Source organism: Acipenser ruthenus, chromosome 11 (assembly GCF_902713425.1).
Source record: "Acipenser ruthenus chromosome 11, fAciRut3.2 maternal haplotype, whole genome shotgun sequence".
NCBI classification, from domain to species: Eukaryota; Metazoa; Chordata; class Actinopteri; order Acipenseriformes; family Acipenseridae; genus Acipenser; species Acipenser ruthenus.
This window is the reverse complement of record NC_081199.1, coordinates 27038461-27059135: the sequence shown is the minus strand read 5'-3', so window position 1 is coordinate 27059135 and position 20675 is coordinate 27038461. Positions and strand designations below refer to the sequence as shown.

Below are 20675 nucleotides of genomic sequence, written 5' to 3'. Positions count from 1 at the left end.
GGCTTCTCTCCTACACGGGCAAGACAGGGAATCACAGCACGTTGTTTTTATTGGCCGACTGTCCCCCCAAGACCCGCCTCCTGACCACTCATAGAGAGCCAGATGACACACCCTCACCCAGCCTCTCTGGCGGGTCCAAGAGGGCCGTTGACTCCCCCCAGCAGGAGCACTCATGCGTCCAATAGCCAGCACAGATCTCGCCCTGCTACATACCCTCCCCCTCAGAACTGCACCACCGTCCATTCGAAAATCCTACACCCCCATGCCTTCCCGAAAAAATTTAGTTTTTGATGCAGTTTTCCTGCTCGGTCGATGACCCTGAAGGCATAGGGCTGCAGCGCAAGTACCACTGTGTGATCCTGGCATTGTTGTCTTTCATACGGTGAAGCCATGCTAAGGGGGCATGATCCATAATCAGGGTGAAGTGTTGCCCCAGGAGGTAGTACTGGAGTGACTCGACTGCCCATTTTACTATAATTTTTCTCGCGGGGAAGGAGCTTCCTGCTGATATACAGGACCGGGTGCTCGCTTCCTTGCACCTCCTTTGACAACACTGCACCGAGACCTGTCTCTGCAGGGTGAACCACCTACTGAACTCGGGACTGCACAGCACTGGCTTGCTACACAGTCTCTGCTTCAAAGTGAGACAGGCCATCTGACAAGGCTCCATCCACCAAATCGTATTTGGGGCAACCTTCCGGATGAGGTCCGTCAAGGGAGCAGCGAGCATGGAGAAGTTTGGGATGAACTTCCGATAGTAACCCGCTAATCCCAAGAAGGAGCACACCTGGGTTTTAGTCGTAGGAATCGGCCAGTCAGCCAAGGCTTTCACCTTTGCAATCTGCGATCTGATCTGGCCACTCCCTACTCGATAGCCCAAATACTCCGACTCACTCTTCCCAATTGCACACTTTTTTGGGTTAGCAGTGAGCCTAGCGTCCTGCAAGGATTGCAGTACTGCCGCTAATTTACACAGATGACTAGCTCAATCCTCACTGTTGATGACCACGTCATCAATGTAAGCAGCGGCATATTACCCCCAGCTTGAGCATTTCGTCAGTCTCCGCTTTTACTACCTGTCGTTTATGTTCAGGTATATGGTACGGCCTCTGCAATTTGATGATGGGCTACTCGAGTCTGCCCGGGGACTGGAGAAAACACATCAGGAAAATTCCGCCACCAGTGCCCAGGCCTGACATTTCTGCTTGTCTCCAATCTGTACCGACCCTGTTTTCTCCAAAACAGAAAGATCAGGCCCAAGGTCCGTGTCAACATCTGATTAGCCACTAACGAGGCCTTGTGTTGCAACCAAGGCTTCAAGAGATCTACATGATAAATGTGCTTTTCTCGTCGCCACCCCGGTTTGCAGATCTCATTGTCCACCTTCCCAGTCCAGCGTGTAACCTCAAAGATCCTTACCACTTCACCAGTAATTTGGACTCAAGACGTTTGTGCAGGTCAAACACATACCGGACATTATTGGTCAAATTATCTTGCTGCTCCTCCCACATCTCTCTGACCAGATCGAGCACACCCCTGGGTCTCCGTCCATACAGCAGCTCGAATGGAGAAAACCCAGTGGAAGCCTGGGGAACTTCTCTGATAGCAAAGAGAAGGGGAGGAATCAGCTGGTCCCAGTAGCGCAATTCACTCGTAATAAATCTATGCAACATGCTTTTCAGGGTTTTATTATAACGTTCCACAAGCCCATCAGTATGGGGGTGGTAAACCGAAGTCCTGATGTTTTTAATCCCCAAAAGATTACACGTTTCGCAGACCAGCCGAGACATAAGGTTGGTACCTAGGTCGATCAGCATTTCTTTGGAGATTCCCACTTGGGAGAAAACCTTCACTAGCTTGTTGGCAACAGATTCATCAGACACATAGCGGAGGGGAATGGTCTCTAGATAATGCGTAGCATAATCCATAATGACCAATAGGTGCGTGTATCTCGCCACACTCCTCTCTAGCGGTCCAACTATATCTACCCCAATATGCTCAAACCAAGCTTCCACTAGTGGCAACGACATCAGTGGGGCCTGTGGAACAGTTCTAGGGCTGGTCATCTGGCATTCCCTGCAGCGTTCGCAAAAGCGCTGCACATCACCATCCAGCCCCAGCCAATAGAACCATGTCACAAGCCTTGCCTTGGTTTTGTCCCTGCCCAAATGACCAGACAGGAGAATAGTGTGAACCAAAGGCTGAGTAATGAGCAACTGGTGAAGCACTTCCCCCACCTGGGGTATTTGTTCAACGTCATACAAAAGATCTCAATTAATTTGAAAGTGAGGGTACGTGGTGGCGCATCTGGGCTGGGTCAGAGAGCCGGTCCTTGCTCGAGGCGGAAGTCACGGGAGTGAGCCAAAAAATCAGCGCCCATGGCTTCCAACTCAGGATCAGGTTGGTCCTGAGTGGAGTCAGCTACGCCAGACCCCTGTGCTGCCTTTCAGCTTTATTCCGCTATCTGTCTTGCCCTTTCCCTTTTTGAGTCGTGCCCCGGTATTGTTAGAAAACATGTCTTGCTTTCTTTCTCTGGTCTCTGCGTGTCTTTTCCTTGCCTCCAGCTGGCTTCTCTCCTACACGGGCAGGATAGAGGGAATCACAGCACGTTATTTTTATTGACCAACCGTCCCCCCAACATCCGCCTCCCGACCACTCGGAGAGAGCCAGGCGACACACCCTCACCCAGGCCTCTCTGTGCCATCACCATGATTGGCAGACGGGTTCAACAGGGCCATCGACTCTCCCCTGCAGGAGCACGCATGCGTCCGATAGCCAGCACAGACCTATAGTACTATATATCTATAACAGCTCTGTAATGTATGCTTTTTAAAATTATTATTATTATTTAGCAGTAGCATACTGCTAGGAATCTATTCAGATTGCAATCCGTCAGTATACGACAAAAAAAATATTTTGTGTAGATCTCTCCATAAGATCTTTAAAGGAAACATCTTTCAGTGCACAGGTCTGCATTCACGGTTTGAAATAGTACATTTTCCATCAGAAAAAAACAGCCTGTAAAAGTTCCTGTAAAATCAGTTCCCATGTGTGGAGCAATGCAGTTCACGAAACATTTGTTTTTTTTCTTATTTCCCGATCTCTCGCTTATCTGGAAGTCTGAGAGCAGCTCTTACAAAGCTCCTGCTTCTGCTTTCCACCAGGGCACCCGGGCTCTAATTTCCAAACGAGCCAGAGATTAAAGTCAACAGGCGATTCCCACCGGCTGTTATTCAACACTCCTTTGAAAAGGCAGGATCCCCTTGGATCGCATCAAGCAAAGTGGGTTTGAAATCCCAGCCAGACGCTAATGGAAGAATGTTTAGAGGTGTGACAGTTTGGAGTTGATTAATTCCAGAATTAGAACTCCTGTAGAAGCAGAACATTTTGCTAATAGCTAGTGCATTATCTGTGTTAAAAAACAAGCCCCTTCTCCTAGAAGCTAAAAGGTTTTTTAGGCTGCTCACATCTGCTCAGCCACAAAGATCCATAATGGGTTTTATCCAAAGCTCTTTGTTTACATTGTTTTGTTTATATGAAATTTGCCAGGAATCTATAGCCACCGTGTTTCTTTAAAAAACAAAGAAACAAACAAAAAAATCAGTGCCAATTTTTAAAATATACCAGTTTTCTGAGTTTATATTGGAGGACGAACATAAACCAGCCCAGTTGCTACTATTTGCTGGAATACTGTCTGAAGGGTACAGCTGGTGAACCTGTATCAGAATTATAGTACGTCAAACGGACAGCCTGACAATCTTAAAATGGCATGAAAACTAATTTAATGAATTACATAAAAATAGCTACGGAATGTCTGGATCTTTATATGTCACAATTTTAACATGCTTGAGTTTTTAGGCCACATTTTTTTGGGTAAAAATAAAGAGCCTTTGTTATTTATTAATGTATTCATTTTATTTTCTTATTTTTTCTTAACCCTTCTAGATATTGGGGTCTAATAGACCCTGAACTCAGGGTCTCACCTGTTTCGAGTCAAAATATTGTAATGCATCAACTAGTATGTTTTTTGTAACCACTGTAGCAGATTTAAGCAGACCAAGGTTCTGTTTAAAAAAATACGTGTTGATTTCCGAGTAGGTTAAACAGAAATACATTCTTGACAGAACATAGTTCCCTGGTTGCTTTATGTCTTCAGTCTCTTGTTAATGTTTCTGTTTTATTCACTCTGGGGAAGATGCAGAGCCTGTGCTATTTCCTTGTTTAAGTCTGCATTCAATTTGGATGCAAAGGTCTTCAAGAATGTTAAAGCATTTGACTCTTCTGCTAATGCAATGATGTCATTGGGAACATTATCTTTGGACTAAAAAGCCATAGTTCCATGACAAGGGAAAACCATACAGGTCATAGAGTGGCACTGTATTTAAGCATTAGTGTCCAACCCAGCGGTCATTATTGCTAGATACTGTAAATAGCTGCAGGGACAACAACACTTAATTAAAGATAAAGTCAGTTATCTACAGGAAACGAACATGGGGGAGGATTCATGTTACCATTTTAAGCTAGTCTCAAGATTCTAAAGTCCTGCTTACTTTTAGAGGGCATCAACCTGTGGGATAATGACAGCTCTACTCAGAGTCTGAGACGATCCCTGAGGTTCATAATGCTTGACTGAGAACTAACTTGAGAACCAAAACACACTCCATCAGTGGCTAGATAAACCCACTGGAAAAAATAATGTTTATTGAAACGCATATCAGTAGGTTACAGGACAGTAATGAGCAAATGTATAGATAATGCAAACACAAAGGCGTAGATGTGGCGCACACAAGCACTGGTGCTGCTTTACCAACTCTTCAGTGAGGCAGGGGGTGGGAGCATTGGTCCCATCCCCAGTTAGTAAGATCAAGACCCCAGGAATGAGTGTAAGGTGAAGGTTTGGCACTATCTCACTCCGCTGGGGCTCAGCTACCTCAGCCAGGATACGCACGATAGCGTAACCAGCAGCTGGGATAGAAAAGACAGCAAGGCACCTTCCTCAGAGAGACAGGTGGGAAGAATGGGAGATGAAGCTGAGTGGAAGTAGGACAGATGGGGTGCAGGAGGGGAGCAAGCACAAGCAGCGGAATTGTTCACAGTATGAAGCCTGAATAGGAGACCACCAGCCAGGTGAGGAAAAAAAAATGGCATTTCAATAGCCAATTCTCAGAGTCACAAATTGAAGACCTTTGAGCGATTTTCGCCGAGATGCGTTCTTTAAACTTGGCTGAATCTCTGTGTGTATTACCTACTCCTCTACAACACCCTAAATAAAATACCCCTGCTGGCAAAAGCCTTTAGCACCGGGCTGGGATCAAAAGAAACTTGAATTCTCCCATCTACTGTACAGCAATGCCGCCTCTCATCTCGATGAACAGTTACAAAAATGTAAATAAAAATAAATAAATGGCAGGCAAAATATTCCTTAAGACGTAGCTCAACTATAATGCTCCTTTAATGTGTCAGTGCTTGTCAATTGCCCGAGACTCAATTAAATCTGTATTACAGCTCCGGAGCTCATTATATTTCAAAGTAAAAAAGAAGATTTTTAATTCTGCCAACGCATGACTGCACCTTTTTTTTATTATTATTCAGAAGGTGAAACTTGAGCTTAATTATGATAATAAAAAAGACAACAAAAAACCCTAGAAAGTAATGAGGCCTCATTAAGCTGCTGTTTATTTCAGCGAGAACAGTGCAGTGACAGCTAGCTTTGGACTGCTGGATTATTTTTATTTTCTTCTTCTTCTCTCTCGCGCTTCTTAAAGGCTGTAGGGATCCAAGTGGAGCTGGCATGCGAAAGTCTGCCGTACCTGTCATGCAAAACTCTCTGTGTCCTCAGAGGTTTCATGCTGTTTCTGGCACCTTGTTGATATTTTGTGTAGTTCAATTCAGTTCACTATTTATTATCCACACACATCATTTAGCGCTAGAGTTAAAGAGGTTCTGTCAAAAAAGTAGAAACCTCCCACTATAACAGCAGCATGTAAACCCACAGGATGGTGCTGATAATGCATGACACGACTACAAAGCGTTTAAGTTGTTCTGGAGGGATAGGGGTCTGTGATTACTGCCTATAATTCCACAAGCTCCTTCTGAAAAGACCTTTGAACCACGTCAGTGCACTGCAATACTGTATGTTAATAATAATTACCAGTGATTAGGATTGCTTTAAGAAACTACCAATTTGTATTAATTTCCTTTTATAACTCTAACCCTTTAGGCTATACATTAACTTAATCAATATTCACAGTTATTACAGAGGAAATTACATATAAATGAACATTTTATTTATTCCATTATTACTGGTAATTATTGCGATTATAAACCATGACACACTCTGCCTATAACAGTGGTTTTCATTATAACTTTCATGGTTTCTAAGAAACCTTGGTTTTAATAGTCTTACATTTGTACTTTTATAAAGTTGTTCTCAATCATGTGAAGTCACTGCAGAATACAAATACAGCAGACACTACGCACTCTGCAATAACACTCGTCAAAAGAAAGAAGGTAAAGGCCTAGGCAAAGACAATTGCCACTGTGCCGCAAAAACTCAGAATCAGATGTGGTCTGTGGCAGTCGAGCTCTGTTTATGTGCTGATATTAGGATGTTATCAGTGAAGCATCCAAGGCATCATTAACTTACTGAATCCAAAGGGCTTGCCAAAGCCACTGGGACAGTGCTTATTATAAACTGTATGTAAAGTCTACATGCACTGAGCTGTCTTCTATTGCTGTGTTTCTCTTTCACGTGTGAACAACTACAAACATCATTCTGCTGAAATGCTAAATAAAGTCCTGTCATAAATGATACTGCAGACAAACACCATATTCAGGTTTGTTTCTGTATTTGTTTACTTTTGCTGTGCTTATTTTTCTGAGCATTTTTCAAACTATTTCATAAAAGTCATCTTCTGCTGTTTAGATGGGTACTTGAGGCCTCCTGATAGCAGCTCAGATCAAATAAATGCAGTCAGAACTCCAGTGGACAGCACAGTCTGAGAACACAAATGAAATCATTGTCTCTGGTGCTCTTTCTGTGATTGCAGGATGAGTACCAGTTAGCATTTCATCTGGTTTCCGTGGGTGTTTTTTTCTGCGTTTGTCAATAATTAGAACATTTCTATGAAGTTACCTGCCATTTCTTGTGCCTGGCGGCACTGGATTATTTTCACCAATTCACCATTTATCGTTGTTTATAATGAACTTACAATAACAAAGGAAACTGTATCATTTTAACCATTGTCTAGATAACTACAGTTTATCCTATCTTTTCACATTCTGCAAGCCCCTTCAACACCTGTAAATAAAGAACTCTGGAGAAGTGCCAAGTATCCTTGGGGGGATGCTTACTGAATAAGCCTTAGATGCTTACATTGTTTTAATATGGAATACAATTCTTCAGAGAAACTAAAACAATACCATTCTTTTAGAAGTTTGCATACAAATGGTTTATATGCAAGCCAAATAATATAAGGAATAATGTGCATAACAAGGTTCTAATGGAGGGCTTCAGATGGAATGATGAATCACACAGTTTACAGTAATAATTGGTAATAAAAAGAGAGGTATTAACCACACAGGGGAGGGGAGTGTAGGAGAGAGAAAGGGAGAAGAATAACAGAAATTCTGCATCGCCACAGCTATATTTCTGCTTATTGACATGACAGGCTATGTTCAGTTGTAACAGTTTTGGAATGCAGGTCCCAGATGGAATGACTGTTACAGTGGGAGAGTGGTACTCCGGGGAAAGGAGAGTTGGTGGATGATGTCAGACCAATGCCACAAAAATGTGACCTCCCTAACCATAATAAAATATTTATTGTCGTGCAGGTTCACAATGCACTGTCTGACTAATACTGAACTTGTGTCAGTTGTGCAATAATAGCTAAAGTGATGGAAAGAACATGGTAAGAAATGCTGAGTAGAACGGCAAGCTGATTTAGGTTATACAAAGAGGGTTGTCCCTCCAGGGCAGGCTTGAGACTTGTGGATGCAATGGAATTGGGAAAGCAAGATATTTAGTATTGCATTATCACAGCTGCAGGCTGTGCCCCAAAGTCAGAATTAACAGTCTCTTGAGCTTTACAGCTCTTTTTCGATATTTTCTAGTGAACATATACAGTCTAGAAAGTTACATATATTAATGCAAGTAAACTGACACATTAATACGATATTGCAAATGCAGAAGTTATTTACTGTATGTAGCATCCCTCTACCACTGAACGGATACAAACGATTTGAGGCTTAAACTTTGACTTCCTAGCCTTTAATACCTCTGAACTCTTTGGGATCCCCTGTATCCATTTATAAACATTTTCTGTAGTAAATAAGAGTACTGTGTTTATATTATGCATCTACCATGCTTGCTAAAATCAGGCCTTTACTGCTCTTTGCTTTGCTATGCTTTTACAATAGTTTACGACAGCTACACTTTTATAATGGTCTTCCTTACTTTTCATTTCACTTTTGGAGACAGGAGAGCTGGTGTTTCCAGGAGGTCAGTGATAACATGATCTACAATCAGTTAGCGTTTAGATAAAAAGGTTCCTCACACATGAGGCCTATTCATAAAACTGCACACTTTGTTTAAAGCCCTTTGTTTTGATTAAAAAAAAGAAAGAGTAAGAAGATTAAAATGACTTTTTACATTCCCTTTTTTGTTTTTAATCATTCTGAGGGGTTAATATTGCGGTTAATTTTCGATATAGCCTGTGCTTACTTGATTTATTTATTTATTTTATTAAACATGTATTTAACCAGGAAAGTCTCATTGACATTAAAATCTCTTTTTCAAGGGAGACCTGGTCAAGAAGGTGGCATTTAATAATTTTTTTAAAAAAAACACACAAATTCAAAACGAACACAACCAATACAAACAAGTTAATCAAATTACAAGAAACCATTTAAGAGACCTGACCAAAGCAAAAACATGCCTCAACTACATATATGTCCATTATTTTGTTTGAACTGTTTAAAGGTATCAGGACAGTAAGTTTCAGTTCTTCTTGAAGTTTATTCCAAGACCATGGAACAAGAAAACGGAATGCCTTTTTTCCCAAACTCTATACGAACTTAAGGAACTAAGAAACTTAGAAGAGTCTGCGATCAGTACTGCTAGAGGTAATTAGCATGTTAGTAAGATAATTTGGGAGTTAGAAGCAGATCTTCAGTTCCAGTTGCCAGATACATTAGTAACATGGACTAAATCAGACAGAGTGCCTTAATATGGGTATGCACCAAGAAGCAAGTATAAGGAGGGTGTAATGTGATTGTTTTTGTATCTACAGCTACGTCCATCTTCAAGGTTCCCGGGGTGAGGCTGGAACCTGAGGTCCGAGATATTTTCAGCCCTAGCAGGAAGTGCAGCCCCACTGCAGTCCCCCTCACCAAGTGCTGGTGACTCTGAGGACCTCTAGAGGCCTGGATTGGAAGCCCAGTTTCGTCATGCACACAGACATCCATTCAGAAACAAAGCCAGAGGAGACTTTCAAGGGAGACACTTTTAAATAACAAGCTTTGAGGGGATGGACAACAGCTGAAATGAAAGTGAATTCCACATGCTTTTCAGATGAAACAGTCAATTGCTCAATGTGGTCACAGTCACATCACTCCCTTTCCCTATATACAGTATATACCGGTAAAGAAAACACATATTCATGTTTAGGTATCACCAGTAGATCTTGGGGAAAGGGATGGTAGGGACGCCTTGGATCATAGGGAGCACTGCTGTGGACACAATGAGCACCTATGGTAGCACAGCCTTATAACATCCAGAGTTAGCTGTGCCATCCTTTTCCCCACACTGCTACTTGCCATGTGTCATTGACAGTGTCAGGGCAGCTCATCCTAGAGTGAACTATGACCAGTAGAGTTCACCTGCTCGCTTTCAGTAGTACAGTAAGTAAAGCTATCATGTGTGTGTTAACTTTTACAGTTGATGTCTATCTCAAATGTATGGTTTTGTTTATTGTACAGTGAAATTAGTGGACATACTGCACTACTGTTCTGTTCAAATGAAGGATATTGAGGCTGTTAAAGTATATGTTTCTTTCTTTATTTGTGGGATCATTTTTAACAGTGCCTGCTTCTATATGCAGGTACAGCTAAAAATGTACAGACCTTTTACCAACCTCTTTGTGGAGGGAATGTGCATTTCTGCTTTATGCATTTTAGGGAAAGTGGTTCCTTGAAAAAAAATGTTTTAACTCTTTGAGGCACATAGGGATATTACTTCCATCATATGGTGATGAGGTTACGGGTCATTTCTTAGCCAATCAGCTTGCATGTTTCCCCACCATTGACAATATAACAGCTCATAAAGCCCAATAATAATTTTCTACTTCATCATTTAAGACAAAGAGTTTCAGATCAATACCGTATGTGTGGAACTTGCTAGGCACTGTATATGATAGGCCATCTTATGCATGATAAGTGTATATAAACTTCTGCTGTTATCAATTACTAAGGGGCAAAACCTGTTTCAAAATGTCACCCATTCTTTCAAGAAAACCAGCTTAATATACCATGTCAAGAGTTAACTAGAGCCTGCTGCAGACCATGGCTGGTCCCGTTCCTCTCCCTGAAGAGATTAGAGGAACCAACTAATACAGGTCAACTTAAAGATGCTCTCAGTATTATCCACAATATTTATTTTTTTTGTTGTTGTTGTTTTTAACTGTGTGGAAAAACTGTAGTCACACATATATTTTGGTGCAGGGTCTGCTACGAAAATGAAAACAAAAGAAAAGACACAAGAAAAATGTGCAGTGGTTGCGAAGGCAACCCAGGGTTCTGTTGTATTGAACATTTCAATAAAAATCGTCGATAATGGCACACGTTTTGATGTTGTTTGATTTTTATTTGATAATTACTGTTTACTGATTATTATTGTTATTATCATTATTAGCAGCGTTTTTGTTTTCATTGTTAAAGGGCAGCAGTGTGGAGTAGTGGTTAGGGCTCTGGACTCTTGACCGGAGGGTTGTGGATTCAATCCCAGTTAGGGGACACTGCTGCTGTACCCTTGAGGAAGGTACTTTACCTAGATTACTCCAGTAAAAACCCAATTGTATAAATGGGTAATTGTATGTAAAAATAATGTGTTATCTTGTAACAATTGTAAGTCGCCCTGGATAAGGGCGTCTGCTAAGAAAGAAATAATAATAATATTTTACCAGTTGTCTCCCTCATTTTCTGTAGAGTTCATACTGTTTACCAGTCCATCCCCTCCGTCTCTCTCCGTCCCCTCCTACCCACAAAGCTGGCCGTCAACTGGACCTCACCTTCTCCAGGGCCTGCTGCCCCTCCAACCTCTCTGTCACCCCCCTGGACCTCTCTGATCACTATTTCATCTCTTTTTCTCTGTCTCTCCCCCCTCTCCCTGCTCCTCCTACCCCCACTGTCACCTCTCGCCGTAACCTCCGCTCTCTCTCCCCCTCTGTCCTTGCCTCCACTGCTCTCTCTCACCTCCCTCCTATCGACTCCTTTTCACAACTCTCCGTAGACTCTGCTACCTCCACCCTCTTCTCCTCACTCACCTCCTCCCTCGACTCCCTCTGTCCCCTCACCTCCCGACCCGCTCGCCCCTCCCCTCCCCATCCCTGGCTCTCCTCTGTGCTCCGCTCGGCAAGAATCACACTGCGATCTGCTGAAAAGAAATGGAAGAGAACCAAACTCCCTGCTGCCCTAGACCTTTACCGCACTCTTCTCTCCTCCTTCTCCTCTACTCTCTCCTCTGCTAAATGTGCTTATTTCCAATCTGTAATCCAAGCCTCCACTAACAACCCACGTAAACTATTCTCTACCTTCTCCTCCCTCCTAAACCCTCCCCCCCTCCTCCTCCCTCCTCTATCTCCCCTGACGACTTTGCCTCCTTCTTCTCTTCTAAAATCTCAGATATCCGCAAACTCTTTAACACCTCTCCCTCCCCCGCACCCCCTCCTGCTCCAACCCCTACACCCACTACATCCCCTACTAACTCGCCCTCCCTCTCCACCTTCTTGCCCCTCTCAGACTCTGACCTCTCCTCCCTGCTCCAGGGTCACAAACCCACCACGTGTGCCTTGGACCCCCTCCCCACTCACCTCTTTCAAGCTGCTGCTCCTGCTCTACTCCCCTTCATCTCCTCCCTCCTCAACACCTCTCTACTTTCTGGCATCTTCCCCTCTGCCTTCAAAAAAGCCTCTATCACTCCCCTCCTCAAAAAACCTACCCTCGACCCCACCTCCCTCCAGAGCTACCGTCCTGTCTCCCTCCTACCCTTCCTCTCCAAAACCCTCGAGCGGACTGTACACCGCCAGCTCTCTGCTTTCCTGTCCAACCACTCTCTGCTTGACCCTCTCCAATCTGGCTTCCGCTCTGCTCACTCCACTGAAACCGCCCTTCTCTCTGTCACCAACTCACTTAAGTGTGCCCGAGCTGCCTCTCTCTCCTCTGTCCTAATTCTCCTCGACCTCTCTGCTGCCTTTGACACTGTTGATCACTCTATTCTACTATCATCTCTTGCTGACCTGGGGATCTCTGGCACTGCTCTGGCCTGGTTCTCCTCCTACCTCTCCAACCGCACTTACCAGGTAACCTGGCGTGGAGCAACCTCCACACCTCACCCTCTCTTGACTGGAGTCCCCCAAGGGTCAGTCTTGGGTCCTCTCCTGTTCTCTCTCTACACCCGCTCCCTGGGCCCCCTCATCGCATCCTATGGTTTCTCATACCATTTCTATGCTGATGATGCTCAGATTTTCCTCTCCTTCCCCACCTCTGACTCCACCATCTCCTCCCGTATCTCTACCTGTCTGTCTGCTATTTCCTCCTGGATGCACTCGCATCACCTCAAACTCAACCTCTCTAAATCTGACCTCCTTTTCTTTCCCTCCTCCTCCCCCTCCTCTGATCTCTCTATCTCTGTTCCTCTGGAATCTACCACACTCTCTCCCTCTTCCTCAGCTAAAAACCTTGGAGTCACCCTGGACCCCTGCCTCTCTTATTCCCAGCACATCTCCACTCTGGCACGCACTTGCAGATTCTTCCTGAGCAACATCCGAAGAATCCGACCCTTCCTCACCAACTATGCTACCCAGCTCCTGGTCCAGGCCCTGGTACTCTCCCGCCTAGACTACTGCAACTCCCTCCTGGCTGGCCTCCCTGCGTCCGCCACCCGTCCGCTCCAGCTCATCCAGAACTCTGCTGCTCGCCTGGTGTTCTCTCTACCTCGCTTCGCCCACGCTACTCCACTACTCCGCTCGCTCCACTGGCTCCCGATCACCGCTCGCATCCAGTTCAAGACTCTTGTACTAGCCTACAGATGCCTTGATCAGACTGCACCCAGCTACCTCCAGACCCTCATCTCTCCCTACACCCCCACTCGACCTCTCCGCTCCGCCTGCACTAGAAGACTGGCTCTACCTCCGCTACGCTCCCCTGCCTCCCGAGCCCGCTCCTTCTCCACCCTTGCTCCGCAGTGGTGGAACGACCTTCCTACAGATGTCAGGACTGCCCAGTCCCTGACCACATTCCGGCGCCTCCTTAAGACTCACCTCTTCAAACAGCACCTGTAGAACTCCTCTGTTGTATCCTGGGACACTATCACCCTTCATTTAAATATGCTTTATTTTGCTCTTATCTGCCCCCTATTTTACTGCATTTAATCCTGTACCTCAGAATATTGTAATCTCCCAAGTGTTTAATCTGTAGTATTTTGTACTTAATCATATCCTGATGTAACTATCACTACTTAATCATATCCTGATGTAACTTTCACTATTATCTGCTGTATTATTGAATTGTGGTTTGTCACACTTGAGAATTATTGTATTTCTTGTTCTTATTGTATGACTTATATTGTAACACTTGAATGTATTTGTATTTGCTTGCGATTGTAAGTCGCCCTGGATAAGGGCGTCTGCTAAGAAATAAATAATAATAATAATAACATATGATGTTATATATGCATTACTCAGATGAAACAAGTCACACATTTCAGTGTTGTATTTTTCTTATCAAACGCCAGCATCTGTACATTATCAGCAGGTTCACTGACATGCAAATACTTACTGTATGAGTGCATGTGTGATGTGAATTACTACAAATTAAATACATGATTGTTAAATACTGGTGTTTAACATTTATCTAAAATATGAATAACAGAAGTTGATGGAATCCTAAATGCTATAAATAAAAGTTGAGTGTATAAATAAAAACTGGGTAAAAGAGTTCAGGACAGAAGGCAGGAAGAAGCACTTTTTTTCCACAGAGAGTTATCCTGCCAGATAAAGCAGTGGCATCTAAAACACTATTTTAGCCAAGTAAATCCATTTCAAAACAAAAGTTTTGCCTAATTTTAACATAAAATAGCCAAAAAATAGCCTGAAAATGAGAATCCCTAAATACACTGAAGTAGTCACAAAGTAAAAAAAAAGTATTACTACAACTGCCATTGGGACTTGTAGCTTGTGTGATTAATCAATCCACCATCTAATTGTCTGATTAACTGATGTAAAGAAAACATCAAGATTAAAAGCTCCGACTGAACCTCACTTGTGATGCTATTCTTCTAAAGACTCCCTCTTTCCTTCATCTATCCAGACTGCAGTGTAAAGCACAGGAATCTGTCCTTAGTTCAGTCTGGTTTCTCCTACCCATACCAAACCCTTTCAGAGCCTGTGAAGAGGCTGGCTTGTGTGGTGACGTCAGCCAGGAAGGAGTAGCACACACAGACAGCACTGAGGTAAATAAAAGCACTGGTGCTTTAATTATAAATAAAAAGATTTAACAAAACAAAACACTCAAAATAAAATGGCACGATGGCCAAAACAGACAAACACAACAGACACGGAACACACCAACAAGTATTGTGCTGGTATATAACCAGCACGCGTAGCAATTGTTATGTTTAAGCTTTTAGTTTCTCTTTCACTCACGTCTCGTTCCGCCTCTGAACACATTAACCTTGATCAGCCAAAGCTGCAGGTTTATATACATGTGACCATCTCCAAATTAGTAATAAATCAATCAATCTGGAGACGGTCACATTCTGCACGGGTTTAGCATGGATGGAAGTTTAACCACATCCATGAGCAAAACAATTAACAACATTGCGTTTTTACACACAAACAATATGTTTTAAATAATAATATAACAAATAACATAATACACACAGGGGCGAGGTGAACCCCGTCACAGAGCCTTTTTGTACCCATGCTTCCCCACTTCTGTAAACTAATGGATAATCAAAAAATTATCGGATCTTACCTTACAATTAGATTACAGAGGTGCTTTCCTTCCTTCATTTTATCTCTACATTGTGTGAGTTAGAATTGGATTCCTGGGAGTTTAAGCTGTTTGTCCAACCCACCACATCTTTACTTTAGAACCCTCTTATGTAATTCTAACCCAAAGTAATATAATCACGGAAACTTAAAAAAAAATGCCTTGCCTCTGTGTAATGAAGTAGTTGGGTATCTGGGTATACATTTTAACCAAAGTACACCTTGAAGTTAATGATGTTAAAGGACAAGCTTTTGAAAAATGAATGATGTTGGTTGTTGTCTTCTCTTAAATGTGTCATGGCTGCTTTATTATAACCAATGGATTGTCTTGACAGGGGCAGACAGAGAACTTTGGGCAATATCAGCAACTGCTGATTTGCACTAGGTGACCAGTAATAGTTAGAAACTAAAAATATTATCTATTTTCATGTCTGTGTGTGAATCAGACTGCCACTTTTATAGAGCACTCCCCAAAGCCATACTGATGCTGTTAGTACCTGTACCTAGACATTCCCTGTGACAAGCTTGTTGTAGATGGCTGTGGCAGGGCAGAAGCCCTGCTGCTGTAAATAGTGTGTGTGTGGGAATGTAAGGTTGGCAGGGATGGGGCTATATATATAAATATATATATATATATATATCCCTGCCAGCAATCACAGGTGTGGCCATTACTCAATTAGTGCTAATTGGGGAGTGGCCACATGAATAAAAACCAGAAATCCTTTGTTTGTTGGAGGAGTTTGTGCTGTGATTTTTGTAGTGTTTTGAAAGCCAAAGTGAAGGTGAATGCCCAGCCTGTATTGTATTGTTTATTTGTTCCTGTGTTTTGTGTGTTATTTTGCTAAATAAACGTGAACCTACATGCTTAAAACTGCAGCTTTCTGTCTCTGGGTCTAATTCCTGCCGGTAGCCAGCCTGGGTTGTGATGCTGTAACGGTCACTCTGCACAACTGAGAAGCAGTTGTACTGTCCTCCCTAAGAAGATACTACTGGCCCTATTCCTAGAACTAAATAAGAGTGATAGACAGCAAACGTAGGGATGTCAGAAGTGTCAGTTTCACAAACAGTTTATTGTTGTGAATGATAATGCCAACAAATGGATTATAAACAAAAAACGAAATACAGATGGGATAGAACCAATAAAGAAATAACAAACATAAGAAAGATTGGAAACAATAATGATAAGAAAGGAAAACAAATAATTGCAGGGAACAGGTAAGTATAAAGATGGTACAGGTAAGTTGGTAAATGGAAAACAGAAGGCCAAAAAGTAACACAAAGGAGAAATGGGTGGAGTATAAATAACGTATTCTTAAATAAAAGTAGATACCCGGTAGCATTGTATATCTGTTTCTAAGTATTTGTTTTAAATGACTAATATTCGAAAATAAATAGGATGTGGTGGAAACAAACTTTATTCATGGTATACACATTTAACAGTAAAAAAAGGTAAACAACGGAAGATTCTCCACCACTTTGGTTTTTACTTATAATGCGTTAAAGCAAAAGCTTTGAAATGTAAAATGGCGACAGGAATAAGTATTTTTTTATTTGAAAGTTAGTCATTTACTGTATAAAGGGTTTAAACTTTTATCTATTCACCATCTGTCCAGGTTTTACCCCTTCAAAAGAAGGCAGCCCTGGATATGCCACTGGTCTTAACCCCTTCGCCCCTGATCAATAGCTTTTGAATGCTGGCAGCAAATCAAATTCTAACAATACACAAATCACCCCACTTCAAACACTGCAGAGACTGACAGCTTCACAATGGATTCAGCACAGACAGCTTCTGAGAACCATTAGCTGGGATGCATCTGGGGGAAAAAAACTGGTTTCCAACAGGGTTGTTTTTCTAATTCTGGCAGCAGATTTTAAAAGATCAAATAAAAAAATAAAAATAATAATAATAATAAAAAAACACATTTATCCTTAAGATATAAAAATGTCTCTAAAAAAAGGTTAGGATTTCTTGAGATGGAGAAAGTCGTAATCTCTCCTGTACAAAGAAATTATTTCCAGTGAGTCAAAGGGGAAAGAAGCTATTTTGAGGCCTAGTAAGGCCTAGTGTTTCTCCTTTGGGTATCCTCCATGGCAGCTTAAACAATGGAACTCCAGAGGACGGGATTAAGATGGTGATTAGTAAAGGCCTCCAGGGGGAAGGTTTCTCAGTGATTTACATGGTCCAGCTCTCAGGTAATGAATCTATCAACACGGAGCAGGGATTTTTAAAATCCAGTGAGTATGGACTCCTGTCCTCAGGGGGGAACAAAGAATCCAGCATAACTAATAGGATTATTAGTCCAGTTGGTTCCAGTTGAAAGTGATTAAGAGTGCAATGAGTTTTCAAATTGCTGTTTTTCACTATTTTGTTGTTGTTCTTTTGCACAAGACATCTTTATTTATGGTCTGTGCTAATATTATTTTTTTTCTAAGTGTTTTTAAGAAAATACAGCTTGAGACAGACATATTCATACTTTATATACAAAAAATATACAGTTCTCTTGGTTATACTAAGTAATTGTATTTCTTTAACAGATCTTTGAAATTGCATTTTCAAGACAAAAACAAAAGAGTAATTAATCTTGAAATTAGGTAGGCAGCTCTACGATTGCAAATGATCTGGGGTTTAAAATGTTCCAGGTGATAGTGGGGTTATTCAGGAAACAATTAGAGACTGCCCTGGAGCTAGCAGTGTGCTGTGAAAGAGTCTCAATGGATCTGAAAAGGCCTTTTCTCATTCCACGGATTTCTCATATTATTATATTTCTCTATAACTCATATTTTCAGGAAATAATTTTTTTTTTTTTTGTGCAGGCAGAAATAAAACGGATATCATTAAAAATACGATTTGGATGAAAAGTAAACAAGCAAACGATCCAAGTTATAAACACAGTGGGTTACTCCAAATTGCCGTTCCCTTATCACAGCAAATCTGCACGGTAATTCTGGTTACCTAAGCATGTTATACTAAGCATTTACCTAATTTGAACTTTTATAAGGGCTAGTATAGCAAAGTTACCAAACCAAAGGCCATTGAATTTAGGGGCTTGTAAGTAGTTTCAAGTTGTTTCTTATTTGTTTTTTCTGTTATAACTGCTATTGCTTTTTCTTTTCAATATATATATATATATATATATATATATATATATATATATATATATATATTAGCAATTGTAGTAAGGCTTTCAAAACACCTCCCATTTCTCACAAGTTTTGCTGCTGAGCTTTCAGTTTTCCACACTGCATTTCTTTGCTTTGCTGAATTTCTTTATCTGGCCACAACTCCCCAGTTATTTAATTTCCCATACACGTCCTATGTTACAGGTAACAGCATCCCACGTGACCCCATGTACTGCAGCTTCCCACGGGCACAACGAAGTATAATGGCTCAGGTGGGGAAGTGAACTTATAGTGCTAAAGCAGGAAAAATGATCTTCATCTGAGTGAAAATAAGTACTGGAAAGAAAAAAGATCAACAGCAAAATAATAATTCAGCTATAAAACCTGATGTAACAGCCTTCGTTGTTACCCCTTTAGCACATTGCTGATTTTTGGGAGAGTGCTATTGTGTTGTCTTAAATTTTCGTAGTAGTAAATAGTAGAAAGAAACTACTGAAAATCAGTGTCTTGAAGCTTTACTTTTCACTGGAAGCTACTGAAACTTAACAAGGGTAGCAAAAGCACTGAGCCAGATTTCATCAAGCATTTACTTGGAAGCTTTTCCTCATTTCCTTCATTATTACTGTACTGTATAATCAATGACAGATTCACATTCGTTTTTATGAAAATGTATAGATAAAAGTAACAGGTGCTAAAAGTATGTAGCTCGACATGGTTGAAAAACAATATTAATAAAACAGGTCCTACAAGAATCTAGGTTTTTTTTTTTTTGTTTTGTTTTTTTTAAGAGCAACTGCTATGAGAGCTTTTCGTGGTGCAGATGTTTTCTTAAGATCTGAATCACAAATTTAAAAGTTGAGACCCAAATATAATCAAGGACCTCAACTACCCATATAGCTTTGTTAGTTTACATTTGAAAAGTTTACATTACCAACAACGAAATGCATGCTTTCTTTATTTGCTTAATGCAGCCAGGCTTTGATGTATGAACAACTGTACTACAGAGCCATTTGGGGCAGTTTGTGATTTTGCAGAGAGATAAGGCTGAAAATACACAGACCCACCAGGACTCTTGTCTCTATAGGTTCCTCAGCCCTTTTTAACATTTCCTTGTGTACATTTCTCCTCTCAATGGCCTGTCTTTTGTTATAGAGAAATGGTGTCCATATATGGGAAACGCTTTGTTCCCTTTGTCAGCAGAAATGATTTAGGACCATAAGTAGCACAGATATAGAAAACCTACTTATGATATGTTCTAAATGTTTAGCTTATGGAAGGGGGGGAAGAGATGTACGTTTATGCATACAAGACTGACTCTTTGTGGTATTTAAGGCAGCAATAGAACCCCATATAGCAGACATTACCATCTGGTAGTTGACCAAGTTGGGAAGGTCCCCTACTGTACAGACAAGACAACTATGTCCACAAATGAGGGCAATCTGCGTGGTAATGCCCTTGAACAGAGCTTCCTGGCTGAATGCTCTGATGTTTTGAATTCAGCATAAAACGGTGCCCCTCATTTTTTTATAATAATTTATTAACTCATGATTGAGGACATTTGATCCACACTGGAAACACAAAGTGACTGGTGGGCCAAAGAGTCCTGTGGGGTGAATTGGTGTGGAAGCACATACAGTAATTCACTCCCAAATGACCCTGACACTTGACAGAGCAATGTTTAATTAATATGAATGCTGCTGGTGGGTGCGTTGGGTTATTTTAATTGTAATACAAGGTGATCAATTTTATTACAAATCTTTTTTTGTTGTTGTTTGTTTTGTTTTCTAGAATTCAGCAGTTAGGCTGTACGACAGTGATAGCTCACTGCAATGAAGTCCAGCTCTGTTTTATTATTATTATTATTATTTGTTTATTTAGCAGACACCTTTATCCAAGGCATCTTACAGAGACTAGGGTGTGTGAACGATGCATCAGCTGCAGAGTCGCTTACAACAACGTCTCAACCGAAAGACGGAGCACAAGGAGGTTAAGTGACTTGCTCAGGGTAACACAATGAGTCAGTGGCTGAGCCGGGATTTGAACTGGGGACCTCCTGGTTACAAGCCCCGTTCTTTAACCACTGGACCACACAGCCTCCTGCTGTCATTCTTAAATCCAGTGTCCTCATCATTGCACCACAACAGCACAGTACAGTAAATTTGATTTGCAGCGTTCATAATTTGTTCTGCCTTTATCGGAGAGGAGCTGGCACCATCATGACATCCTTACCACTTCCAAACCTCCCTACTGACCCCCAGCTCTGTTCAGCACAGCAGGAGGAGAGGGCAT

At 41.7% G+C, this 20675-nt stretch overlaps 1 protein-coding gene across 1 annotated transcript in view; it reads left to right on the top strand.

The window, feature by feature from the left end:
- Window positions 1–11215, top strand: part of LOC117426204 (cyclin-dependent kinase 15) — a 60443-nt gene extending 49228 nt beyond the window's left edge. Inside the window, exon 14 of the mRNA XM_034043582.3 lies at window positions 9291–11215. Coding sequence (XP_033899473.3) covers window positions 9291–9403 — 113 coding nt within the window. The 3' untranslated portion in view covers window positions 9404–11215. The remainder of the gene's footprint in view (window positions 1–9290) is intronic.
- Window positions 11216–20675: the final 9460 nt, after the last annotated feature.